The 13214-nt window shown below is 33.0% G+C and overlaps 4 protein-coding genes across 9 annotated transcripts; 2 read left to right on the top strand and 2 right to left on the bottom strand.

Moving 5' to 3' along the window:
• Positions 1-23: 23 nt before the first annotated feature.
• Uxs (UDP-xylose synthase) lies at positions 24-2575 on the bottom strand. Of its 2 annotated transcripts, none has more exons than XM_070670121.1 (5): positions 2194-2575; positions 1270-1935; positions 1062-1175; positions 641-961; positions 24-559 (listed from the first exon to the last, which is right to left on the bottom strand). In XM_070670121.1, the coding sequence occupies exons 1-5, from the start codon at positions 2252-2254 to the stop codon at positions 291-293; spliced, it is 1431 nt and encodes a 476-aa protein (XP_070526222.1). In that variant the 5' UTR covers positions 2255-2575; the 3' UTR covers positions 24-290. The 2 variants fall into 2 exon arrangements, with proteins under 2 accessions (XP_070526222.1, XP_070526223.1); XM_070670122.1 differs by having other exon boundaries at positions 1270-1872.
• A 144-nt stretch (positions 2576-2719) lies between these two features.
• On the top strand, positions 2720-4526 carry Coprox (oxygen-dependent coproporphyrinogen-III oxidase). Its single transcript, XM_070670123.1, has one exon. It carries the CDS (start codon positions 2878-2880, stop codon positions 4039-4041), a length of 1164 nt encoding a protein of 387 aa, XP_070526224.1. The 5' UTR covers positions 2720-2877; the 3' UTR covers positions 4042-4526.
• A 57-nt stretch (positions 4527-4583) lies between these two features.
• Positions 4584-12076, bottom strand: LOC139110366 (restin homolog). Of its 4 annotated transcripts, XM_070670109.1 has the most exons (16): positions 11966-12069; positions 11749-11869; positions 9993-10159; positions 9576-9857; positions 9258-9479; positions 8691-9167; positions 8244-8426; positions 7921-8136; positions 7413-7607; positions 7203-7336; positions 6749-7121; positions 6442-6663; positions 6282-6350; positions 6090-6196; positions 5860-6013; positions 4584-5111 (listed from the first exon to the last, which is right to left on the bottom strand). In XM_070670109.1, the coding sequence occupies exons 2-16, from the start codon at positions 11792-11794 to the stop codon at positions 4944-4946; spliced, it is 3015 nt and encodes a 1004-aa protein (XP_070526210.1). In that variant the 5' UTR covers positions 11795-11869; positions 11966-12069; the 3' UTR covers positions 4584-4943. The 4 variants fall into 4 exon arrangements, with proteins under 4 accessions (XP_070526210.1, XP_070526209.1, XP_070526211.1 ...); XM_070670108.1 differs by having other exon boundaries at positions 11749-12076; XM_070670110.1 differs by having other exon boundaries at positions 7936-8136; positions 11749-12076.
• Positions 12077-12233: 157 nt separating this feature from the next.
• Dad1 (dolichyl-diphosphooligosaccharide--protein glycosyltransferase subunit) lies at positions 12234-12992 on the top strand. Of its 2 annotated transcripts, XM_070670139.1 has the most exons (3): positions 12234-12582; positions 12656-12797; positions 12884-12992. In XM_070670139.1, the coding sequence occupies exons 1-2, from the start codon at positions 12378-12380 to the stop codon at positions 12784-12786; spliced, it is 336 nt and encodes a 111-aa protein (XP_070526240.1). In that variant the 5' UTR covers positions 12234-12377; the 3' UTR covers positions 12787-12797; positions 12884-12992. The 2 variants fall into 2 exon arrangements, with proteins under 2 accessions (XP_070526240.1, XP_070526239.1); XM_070670138.1 differs by lacking the exon at positions 12884-12992 and having other exon boundaries at positions 12656-12876.
• Positions 12993-13214: the final 222 nt, after the last annotated feature.

Genomic DNA, 13214 nt, shown 5'->3' with positions numbered 1-13214 from the left:
GTATCTACAATAAAAATTACTAATACTGTATACTGTTTATTTATTGGATACCATTTGTTTCAATCGCATTGCACTGATTTTCTTTATTATAATTAAATAACTTGATGACACAATCTTTTTTTTTTAAATTTTATTGCTAATTTACAACTATAATAAATGAACTGTAATTAATGAAATGTAAAATTTAACTGGACGGGGATTTTTTGGCACATAGTGGTCCATAGCTTAATGGCACTTTCACGCCACTTCTGAAAGTGGATACATTATTTATATTATAAACGTTTGAATGTTTAAAGTTGTTCTACAATATCGTGATCGTTTTTGTAAGAAGACTGTTTAAAACTGGTTTTTTGAGAATGTTTTGTCCTTTGTAATTCTTTTGCGAAATACACTATAGTTTTCTTCAAACCTTCAGCCAAAGGAACCTTAGGCTCCCAACTTAAATATTTTTTTGCTCTGCTAATATCCGGTCTTCTTCTCTGTGGATCATCCTCAACCGCTGCAAGTTCAACTATTTCACTAGTAGCACCCACCAAATCCTTTATTATACGTGCAAATTCTAAGAGAAATTAGAATGTTAAACTTTAATAAGTATCACAAATGTCGAGAAAAAATTATTAAAATAAAAAGCGACTTTTACTTTCAATCGTATGCTCCACGGGGTTTCCGATATTCACCGGTAAAGTATAATTGGATGCCATTAACGCCACCAAACCATCCACTAGATCGGAAACATATTGAAACGATCGCGTTTGTTTTCCACTGCCGTAAATCGTGATGGAATCGTTTTGTAAAGCTTGGAGGATAAAATTTGACACAACACGACCATCATTCATATGCATTCTAGGGCCAAAGGTGTTGAAAATTCGTGCAACTCTAACTGAAACGCCCTCCTGTCTCATATAAGCATAGCTCAATGTCTCGGCAACTCGCTTACCCTCGTCATAGCATGCTCGCGGACCTATATTTCAACAATGGACTAATCGTTAATTAAAATTTTTGTTACAATGTACAAAAAAAAAGACCCTTTTTTTTTTTTTTTTTTTTTTTTAATAACTTACCAATAGGATTCACGTGGCCCCAGTAAGTCTCTGCCTGCGGATGTTCATTAGGATCTCCATATACTTCAGACGTGCTCGCAATTAATACTCGCGCGCCAACTCGTTTTGCAAGTCCTAAAATATAATCAACAACAAATTATATGTATACATATAAATATACACGTATATATAATTGATCGCTCTGAAATTCTGCGTACAGTAAACTTACCGAGCATATTAATAGTGCCTAGTGTATTAGTCTTGATCGTTTTGACTGGGTTTAACATGTAGTGTGGCGGACTCGCCGGACTAGCGAGATGATAGATTTCGTCGACCTCTAGATACAAAGGCCTCACGATGTCATGATGAACTAGTTCGAAATTTTCGTGACCCACCCAGTGCTCGACGTTTCGCTTTCTGCCGGTGAAAAAATTATCGACAACTATTACTTCGTGTCCAGCAAGCATTAAACGATCCACCAAGTGAGAACCGACAAAGCCCGCGCCACCCGTCACCAATATTCGTTTCCGGTTCTTATAATTTAAGAACTTGACTGTTGGGAAGTCTTTGGCTATTCCGTTTTTAATCGCTGCCTCCAAATGTTGAAGCTTACCCTCCAGCTCGCGAATTCTAACCTTCGCCTCTTCAATATTTCTAATTTCCCTGTCGGACGACTCGTTTTCGATATTGTCTAGAATTTTCTTCGTTACCTCAGCGAGTCCATCCTTATCGTTGAAATTAGCTTTACTCGTGCCAAGTACTGTGCGATGTCGGCCACGATTAAAAGATCTTTCCTCTTCCGTAGTTACCAGAGTTTTGTAGAAGCCCAACACTATCACAAGTGTAAACGATAATAAATTACGAAATTGCGAATTTGATTCACAGCTACTTATTCCTATAACGAATTTTTAAAGGCGAATTACACGTACAGGTCTGCAATTTTTAACAATTTTATGTAAAGCAAAAGAAAAAAGAAAAACACGAGACATTTAGTGCATCGAATTGAAACAGTTTGATTAACGACAAAGCTATTAGATCGCATGACAATATCTCATATCTCGAGATGATAAATGGGGTTAATAAAAAAAAAAAAAAAACTTTTGTTTTGGTTTTTCCGAGACTTGGGCTCCGTAAACTATCTGTAAGAACTCACCCAGCAATACGCAAACCACCACAATTGCGACCTGCTTCATCTTCCGTTGCGTGACAACCATTCTTGAAACTTATACATGATTCGAGTCACGTTCTACGTCACTATCGTCGTCACGGCTTGATTGACAGCAAGCATTTTAATGTCCGATGCACGAGAAGCGTGCAACGGTCATACAATCGAGCCAGTTTGGCTATTAAAGTTCCAAAATATATACACTGGACGAAACGTACGAAGTATCGGGTTCGGAAACATAACCTCCGCGATCTACTACAACGACAGGCATAGTGTAACAGGTTAGAAAGACATGAAACATCCACGGAGTAGTATATAACATAATAAGAAGATAGTAGCGTTGCTTGCGAAAAAATTAAGTACTGTAACGTCTATGTGAGTTTGCATTGCATGGTCTCCGAAATCATCGTTCCATTGAAAGTTTGCCATTTTACCGTGTCAATATCCGCGCATACGTTGTACGTACGATTCACTAGCAAAAAGTTATCGTGCCGTAAGTATATCATTGTATCGATGGATGCATTCTAAATCATCTAATCTAATCTGATATCTAGCTGAGAGCTTCTCTCGCTTATAAAACCACAAGATTAGCTTGCGAAAACATCCCAGATAGTAAGGCTGCGAATTTTATGCTCCTGATAATACAAAAAAACCATAGCTGCAAATTTTACAATGAGGAAGGGCCTACGTTTCATCGGTATTTACTGTTACGCCACATGGAGCAAATCGAAGAATCTAAAGCACGTTGGAGCAGGAATCCTAACAGGGTTTGCAGCGTACAGTGTGTCAAAGGTTACAGTTCAGGCAGCACAGACTGATCTGCATAATTACGTTAAAACCTTTATGGCAGAACCTATTACTGCCGTTGACACGTTACAGAAAAACCAGAATGACATGAAAACGAAAATGGAACTATTGGTAATGAAGGCCCAGGCAGATTTCTGCAAAGCTCTCGAAGAACTAGAAACTGACAAGTCCTTTAAAGTGGACCGGTGGACGAGGAAGGAAGGTGGCGGGGGTATTACCTGTGTGCTGCAGGATGGAGAAGTGTTTGAAAAGGCTGGCGTTAATGTTTCAATTGTGACTGGGGTGCTACCACCGAATGCAACCCAACAGATGCGAGCACGTGGCAAGAAGATGGGTGACTCGGTGCCGTTCTTCGCAGCTGGAGTCAGTGCTGTGATTCACCCTCGCAATCCGATGGTCCCTACAATCCACTTCAACTATCGTTACTTCGAGGTGAAAAATTCAGACGATACTACTCAGTGGTGGTTTGGAGGCGGCACAGATCTCACTCCATATTACCTGGACGAAGAGGACGCCAGACATTTTCATAAAACGCTAAAAACTGCATGTGACCAGCACGATCCCTCTTACTACGCCAAGTTTAAAGAATGGTGTGACAATTACTTCTACATCGTGCATCGAGGTGAACGGCGTGGTGTGGGTGGTATATTTTTCGACGACCTTGACACCCCAAGTCAGAGCGAAGCTTTTCAATTCGTTACCTCTTGTTCCGAGGCGGTTATTCCGTCATACATTCCCCTAGTAAAAAAACATAAAAACGACGGCTACGGATATCACGAGAGACAATGGCAGTTGTTGCGACGAGGTAGATACGTCGAGTTTAATTTGATTTATGATCGCGGTACCAAGTTTGGCCTGTATACGCCTGGTGCGCGATACGAAAGCATACTTATGTCCTTGCCGTTGAACGCCAAATGGGAATACATGCATGAACCTGCGGCCGGTTCGAAAGAGTCACGACTTTTAGAGGTACTGAAAAATCCAAAAGATTGGCTAGGTGAAACAAAGTCGAACAATGCGCGAACGTAAATCGTGTTCTTGCAATAACTTTTAATCGCAAATAATTACCAAAAGACGGTGCAGGGTAACGCCGCAAATATAGATCATCTTATATTTACGGGATTTTTTAATAAAAAAAGATATATATTTTGAGGATTAATATATAGATATATGCAGGATACAATTTTTGTTAATGATTTAACGCAATGTAATAATGTAATAATAGCCAGATGTGATCTAAAGTGCCAGATATTGCCAGAAACATGTATTTTATATAAAAGATGTACCAAGTCTTTATACGTTAATATCCTTTTATACGTTTCCTTTATACGCTATCCTTTATATGTTAATAATAATAATCCTTTATAATATAAATAATAATCCGTACAATAGTCGCGTATAAAATATATCACGATGTCACATACAAATTATAGGACATGTATTAATTTTAATTAATTAACTTGTATAAAGTTGTACAAATTATCGTTACACATTAAAAATAATTCTAAACAGAACATTTATTGAAGCATGTATTTTATATAAAAGATGTACCAAGTCTTTATACGTTAATATCCTTTTATACGTTATCCTTTATTCGTTAATAATAATAATCCATCCGTACAATAGCCGCGTATAAAATATATATATCACGATGTCACATACAAATTAGATAAAATGTAAAGTACATTATGAAGTATACATATAATGGTAAAATTAACAGTCTTAACAATAATAATTTCGTAATTTCTATTTTAAAAAATATACATATATAAATCTTTCGTAGCATTTTTTAACGATACAGATAAAATTAATATTAATATGACGGCAATCGTTTTTCTAGTTCTTTAGAAAATTGTTGGAATACAAGCTTTAAACACAAGTAATTTAGATTAATAATTTAAGTAGACAACTATTGAACTATTACTGAAGATTTAATCGTTACGATCTTTTAATGGCGTTAATGTTTTATGCGGAGAAGAAATAGGTGTTGAATGTACTATATTTTCCTTGCCCTTCCAATGAGATCGCTTTTCTTCTGCTTTTAACTTTTCTATAGTTTTTTGTTGCTGTTCCAATAATCTCGTCTTGGCTAGCAATTCCTAAAAACATTATTTTCCAATCAGCAATATAAAAAGAATATGTAAAAGCTTAAATAAAATCATAATAATATAATTAAGATTATTATTTGTCGTAAGTATTGATCATCAGCTCTACTGGATAAATAAAAATGCTAATAGATTTACTTATAAAGAAATACTTTTATTTTTATAAAATCTATTCCATAAAATATAAATTAAAAAATGTACAATTGAATATCTTTTTATGCAATTTTTTTTTTCTTTTTTGCGTAAAGTTATTATTAATAAATATATTTTTCTTACTATAAAATCTCTCTTTTGAATAGATTTTTATTTACAAAACACATGTATGAAATAAGTTCATTTTCTCGCTTTGTTTTATCTTATCACGATATAGTCACATGTGCAAATATGATAATAGTAGAAGAAAAATGTAAAAGGAAAACACTAATTTTGCGAGATTACAACCGATGCATAAAATAAAGCTAAGGCTTTACGAAACGAAGAGAGCAAACATTATTTACACAACAATTAGATAATCAAATGAATTATACATAAATTAAAATTCTCTGTTACAATTCCACAACAATCACGATTATTTATCAGGCCTGCCTGAGCAAATTATGAAATTATGTTCAAATACTTTTATATACTTTTAACAATATCGTAGCGGTAATTTCAATAAAAATATCTACTCATGTAGTACAGAAAAAAAACAAATTGCTAAAGCTGTTATAAAAAGTGCAAAAAGTGGAACAATGCCACACACCTGTTCCAATTCGTAGTTCTTGTCTTTTAACCGAATAACGTGCTTGATCCTTTGCTTAGGATTATGATGACCAATTACATCAGCGTACTGTTCAATAATGTCCGCATAATTCTTTTTAAGATCGTCATTCAATGCTACATACTTAGCGACCACTCTAAAAAATAGAATAAAATTATTTTAATTTCTTAAAAAACGTTTATTCCATAAAGAATTGCATTAATTAAACTCACTCTTCAGCTTTACATCGTTCTCTTTTTTCCTCTTCAATCTGTTTCGTAAGTTTATTTTCCAAAGATTTCCACTGAATTCGTTCTTGTTCTAATAACGAAGTGGAATTCTGGAATAAAGTATTTTTATTTGTCACATTTCTTTACAATCTTAACATAACAATAAATTGTAAATATTAAAAAAAAAAACATTACCTTTGCAGTTTTATCCGTTTCTTCGAATTGCTTAATTTTTTCAGTAAGTTTTTTTATTTGAGAATTTGCCTATAAAAATGATGTCATATATGTTACTAATGCACAAATTAGTGAACAATTTATTGCACTTAATTTCAATATTATTTATATTTAAACTTACGTCATCTAGAAGAACCTTATGTTGCATTGCTTGATCTTGAAGTAATCGTTTATTTTCTTCTAATGCTTTATTACGACTTCTTAATTCCTCCAAAAGCTTATTATTTGCTAGTTCCATTCGTGAAATATCAATTTCTCTAGCGTCATTTTGTTCCTCTAATATAAGTAGTGCACCTTGTGTCTCACTTATACTCTTGGACATCTCATCAAGTTGTAATTTTAACTACAGTAGAAACACAAAACAAATAATCTTTCATCATCAATTACAAAATGTACCTCAAAATAATTCTTAACAAACATAACATTACCTCATTATTTAATACAGATTTCTGCTTAGCCTCATCTTCAAGTCTTGAAATCTCCTTCGAGGCTTTTTGTTTTAAATTTTCGATCTTTGTCTCGAAGATTGATTTTATCTTATCAAATTGAGACATATTATCTGATTCGTGTTGATCTACTAAATTTCTATGAGCGTCTAATGCTTTCATAAAAGAATGAACTTGTTCATGTACCATTTGTGAATTAGCACGCATTGCACTAAGCAATTCTTTGTGTTCGCGTATGCAATCTTCGCCACGTTTTACCTCATATTGTAATCTTTCTACTTCAGCGTTACTTTGAACCAGCCGATTAGTGAGCGCAGCAACAGATGCCTGATTTTCAGTCATAATCAACTCAAATCTAAAAGTTGAAAATAATTGTTCAGCAAGATAAATTAGATAAAAAAAAAAAAAGTATAAGTATTACAGAAATAATATTGACCTTTTTTTCTTAGTAACCATTTCAGCTGCTTCTGTTCTAATGTGATCTTTTAAAGTTCTCAATTCTTGTTTCTTTTCCGCTAATTCGCTTTCTGCTTTATCCAATTCGAGTTGTAAACTTTGACTAAAACTCGTCTGAAAGTCACAAATTATAACATGATAATAATTATATTATGCATTGAGTCGTTAATATTAACATTATGACAGTTACTTGAGTTTCCACGGAGGACCTTAACTCCTCAAGTGTCATGGAAAGTTTAGTGATTTCAGCATCTCTTTGTGCAAGCTTTTCATCTAATGCAGCCCGCTCTACCTCCATACGAACCAAACACGTTTTATATCTGTCGTTAGCAAGCCGTATCTCCTCTTCCACGGTATTTCGCGCTTCTTCGACCATAGCGTTGACCTGAAACACATTTTATTCTAATATATCATTTATATTTTTTTGGACCCAAAATTTTTTCAAGTATCACAAAGAGTACGTATAAGTTGAATTAAATTAGAAACGTATAGAGAAAAGTAATAGACAATATAGATTTAAAATATATATATATATATATCTATATATATATATATCTACAGAATAAATTACATAAATTAATATTGTAAAAGTATGAAATGTGTTTGAATGTTCAAAAACTTTAACAAAGATAAATAAAAAAAAAAAAAATAAATAAATAAGCAAATAATTAATCAGTGATATTCGTCATCTTACGCACGTGTAATCTGCTTACTTTAGCATCGCATTCGATAATCGTTTTTTTCACCTGCTCTGTACTCTCGGTACGATATGCTATTAGTGCACCTTGTTTATCAGTTTCAGCTTTATCGATCAGTTTCTGAGCATGCTTCATTATTTGTTCAGTTTCTTCTTCAATTTTTTTGGAGGAAATTTGTTTTACCTCCTCTATTTCTTTATTTTTTGTTTTAGTAACCTGTGTAAAACAATATACATGTATTAACGATAATCAGAAAAATCAATCATAAAAATACTAATAATACATATTAAAACTAAAAAAAAAAATTAAACATATCACCGTACAATCTCTAATTCTTTTAAATATTCATCTGCGGTGTCTTCTAAAACCTTTTCTAATTTTAACGTGTTTTCCATATGCATATTTGTCATGTCGTTCAAATCTTTTTTATATTTTTCTATCATAATAGTATGTCTTTCATTTGAAAGTTTCAGCTCTTTTTGAGCATCTTGCAAACGTTGCGTCACCTAAAGTAGGTTAAAAAAAAGCTGCTATTAAATTAAATTAAATTAATAAAAATAAAATAAAATAAAATAATATTAATTATTTAGCACGTATACTTATATGATAAATTTAAAATGCTCCGTTATTATGTATCGTGTTATAATTTTGACTAAGCACCTCATCTTAACTGACAGTACATGCATACACATACACGTAACTATAATAGCATTTATACATATAACGAATAAAAGCACATTTATTGTATGTTTATAACGCAAAACACGTACGTCTTTATGATATCTTTGAAATTTCTCTAATTCTTCCGCAAGCGAACAGTTTGTTTCTTCTACTTTATTTGCTTTTGTCTCCATTTGTAATGCGCGTGCCTTATGAATTTCATTTTCCATCAAGAGTTCTGTTTTTTCCTTCTTAAAATCTTCTCTAATACGTTCAATTTCTTCCTCGTGTTTATTAGTAAAATCAGAGAACTTATCAGCATAACCGTTGGCAAGTTTTCCATATTGCGTTTCAATTTCATGTAAATCACACTGTAGAACAGATAATTGAGCTTCAAGTTCTGAAATTTCGTTTTGCTTTATTATCAAATTTGACTCAAGATTGGATCTTTCTTGGGTTAAATTCGCGACACAGATATCAAGTTGGCATTTTTCTTTTTGTAATAATCCTACTTCGATATCGTAATCCTGTTTCATTTTTTCCAATTTATTTAACAATTCTTCAATGTGCATTTCAAGAGCTTCAATCTGTTAAACAACAAATTAAACGTAAAAAAATATAATTTTGCTTATATAGCAGTTTACATCACACTTTCAAATTAAAATTAATTAGTTTACCTTTGTTTTGCCTTCTTCTTTTTTAGCATGCAGTTGAGCTTCCAGCGTTGTTATTTGCTTCGATAATTCGGTCACATAATTTCTGAGTTCCATTTCCATTACTTTTCGCGCTGAAATCTCTTGTTCTTTTTCCTTAGTTATTTCTGCTAATTGCGAATAAAGTGTCTCCATTTCTGCATAATGCTTATTATGACCGTTTGTTAAATCTTGTTGTAACTTTTCCTGCAAATTAAAAATATTTGGAGAACATAATGTACTGATGAGTAAAACTTAATACTAAAAAAAATTTTTTTTTTAGAGATATACATATATATTAACCATTGCGTCTATATCTTTCATATGTTGCATTTCTATCTCATTTTGTTTCTTGTGCAGCTCTTCCAATTCAAATTCCAATTTCTGCATTTCGTCTTTCATATCCTCAATATGTTTTTCGTGTTCTTGTATAGTTTTATCCTTATTCAAACATTCTACTTGTAGATCTGCAAGCTGCTGATTGGTTTCGTATTTCATTTCAACATTGATTACTTGAGTTGCTGTTAATTTAAGTTTAGTCAATCCTGACGATTTCGTGCCTAATCGTTTTGGCGGAGGCGGAGGCTAAGGTAAAATAATATAAAACATATTATTTTATATAATTTGATATTTTTTGATAAAACAATTTTTTACTATAAATTTGGCTGTAAATATTATAACTAATTTGGAATCAGCGAAAAAATTAATATTAAAATTTACCTTTCGGAAAACGGGAGCTGTATTGCTCTTTACTGATGAGATTGATCCGTTACATTCTACACTGCTTGTACTTTTATTATCTAAAAACCTATCAGATTTCTCAATAACAGATCCCTTCACTTTATTATCGAATTTCGGATCATAAGCGCCTGGTGGAGGTACATCGCCTGTAAAATCACTTGCATACGTTAGTATACTTTTTTAGAAAGCAATTATTATTATTATTAATTTATCGGTATGCCAAGCGAATGCAAAGATCATGATCTCAGCGATCAATAATCCTAAATATTAAGGATTATTAATGTGTTGTAATAATATAAAAAATGATACATATAATATATTATTATATTATTTCTTGTGCAATTTTTCATAAGTGATGGCGCGGCGAAATGAGTTTCTTTTCGAGTAACGTATCGTGCATAGGGTGACGCAAGCGCGAATGGGAAAGACAGCTGTTCTGAATGCGAGGGACATATCTCCATGGGGTCGTAGAATAACCAGGTGTAGCCGAGAACGTTTCCCATTGCATCCATACGCGATAAAATGTCTTCTTTTATTGTCTACCGCGCGCTTTCTTTCTTTCTTTCTTTCTTTCTTTGGGGGAGAGAGCAAGGAAGGGCGAGGAACAAGATCAATATATGAGAAATTTAAAGGACAAACGCTGCAAAGATAAGACATGAGAAACAACAAATAAAATATTACATTAGCCAATTTTGCTCAAGCCTTTTACTTTATATATTAAAAAAAAAAAAAATATAAAAAAAATAAAAAAAAATAAAAATTTAGCTTAAAAGCATTCATTTATATTCGTCACTCTTCCTTTTCTGATTTAAGTTATAATAATTTAATAAAATATAAATAAAAAAATTTTAATAAAGCAGTCGTAATTTATAAAAATTATTTATAATAATCGAATCGCAATAAATAAGCGTGTTTTAAAATGAAAATACTAGTGCTATTAAAACGCAGGAAAATGTAATACAAAACGCGTTTGAGAGACGGTTGAAGCCTCACGTTTCACGCCGAGCATGATAAGATTTTCCCGCCATAACGCAATCACGCATACTTGTATAATTATAATAATAATAACGGGGTAATGATATAATCTCGAGATTCATAGACTAAATATTTAAATAAATCTATGCGCTTCGTGATCTACAGTTCACTTAACAGACAAATTAACTTATTTATTTTGTGCTCCGCGAATTCTTACGATTTTGTAATTCGTGAGAATATTGGGGAAAAAAATCTATAAAGAAATTAAAATATACAAATTTTGTAATAAAATTTTAATTTAAAAAAAACACACACACAAATAAAAAAAAAAAAATTGTGTGTGTGTGTGTGTGTGTGTGTGAATTCTTTTATCGAATTATCGTAAATGCTTCTTGCAATGTTATATTTTTTTTGTTTACTTACAAGCCTAATTAAAACGACAATAATACTTAATCTTCGTGATATATCTTAATTAATAAAAATATTTATATTTAAATATTATCTTCCATTTAACCGACACAAGTCGTGGAAGAATCGGTGTCAATTTGTCTTCCAAAAGCAAAGAAACTTACGGCTAAGTAGGACGTAAATACGTTGGACTTAAATACACGTGGGGGACAAGGAAAGATTGCCAAAACGTGCAACAATTTATCCCGGTAACCGACACGTTAAACAAATAAGAAAGCGTAACCGGGATGCAGAAACTCGTCGGTCACGAAGTGCAGAATCGGTTGCTTACTTACACGCTCAATTAACTTACTTGCCAGTTCGTTGAACCGCTGAATCCTTGCCTTGGAGAAGGACATTCTTATCGTCTAGGTTGTCCCGTCCCAGATTAGACCTAGAAGAGACCCGAAGAACTTCACCGGGTAACCGTGTGCCTGCAATCAGATGACGCCGTCAAACGACCGTTGCTCGGTTGCCTCGTCGTTCCCCTTTCCGTGCGTCTTCCTACTCGGACGAAACTAAAACCGTACCGTACGGGATCGTGCCAAATACTACGCGCCTCGAGCCGCTCGAGCCCACGTCCCCACAGTACCTCGCTCACCGTACACCGTAGCAGTTATTATAATTTGAAAAGACGGTTATTCAACGCCAAGCAAGACGTCGATTCGCCGCCTGGGCTGCCAAATTGATATTGGAGGCCTCGTGCGACGGCAATTTGAAACTTTGGTGTCAGGCTTACCATGCTGAAAAATTAAATATCGACTTTTGTTGGGTGGGTAATTTCGCGCATCCATATCTATAAGCATTTATAAGGTTTATGGGTATACGTGTCATACTCTGGCTGTCCGGCGCTCGCCACACGTGTAGTATACACGAGTTATAATTGCACGTATACGTATTTTGACATTCTCCGCGGCACTTGCAATAAATTACTTCACAAACATGACGGCATTGGTAGTGTTGTACAAATTCTGGACCGAGTACGCGAAAAATACGCCCAAGAAGCTGAAAATTATCGACGCGTACCTGTTGTACGTGTTCTTGACGGGTGTTATCCAATTTGTGTACTGTTGCCTCGTCGGCACCTTCCCCTTCAATAGTTTCCTTAGCGGCTTCATATCCTGCGTATCCTGCTTCATTCTGGGAGGTAATTTGTACATAGACTCTGCATTGCTTGGTTAGGTTAGGTTATTTGATGGTTTTATATTTCTCTTTTTCAGTTTGCCTTCGGTTGCAAGTTAATCCACAAAACCGAAGTCAGTTTCACGGTATAAGTCCGGAGAGAGGATTTGCAGACTTCATTTTTGCACATATTATTTTGCATATTGTTATTATGAACTTCATTGGATAAGACATACAAATGTAAGATATATACATTCTAAATTTATAATTAAAATAAAAATATATAAATTTATTAAAATAAAAAATTAATTGTAATACATTTTCAGAATAAGTTGTTTCTGGGGTACAATATCATGTTTTTTTTAACTATTAGCCTGTAATTTTTATTCGAATATCTCATAATTGATTAATAAAAGTAATTAAAATAATTATAAATTTGTTTTAATCTTTTTTTTTTTTTTTTCTTTTTAAATGTAAAAGCACTGAATTATTTCAAGTGCTTAGTATCACTAAAAGATTAAAAGTATAAATAAAAATATAGAATAAACTATATTTATAAATATTAATATAAAATAATATAAAATATTTATAAAATAATAAAGAACTTTACAATTTCATCAAATGATTAAGCAATGTAACTACAACAATCTATAATGA

This window comes from Cardiocondyla obscurior, linkage group LG20 (assembly GCF_019399895.1).
Source record: "Cardiocondyla obscurior isolate alpha-2009 linkage group LG20, Cobs3.1, whole genome shotgun sequence".
Taxonomy (NCBI): Eukaryota; Metazoa; Arthropoda; class Insecta; order Hymenoptera; family Formicidae; genus Cardiocondyla; species Cardiocondyla obscurior.
This window is presented reverse-complemented; position numbering and strand designations above follow the sequence as displayed.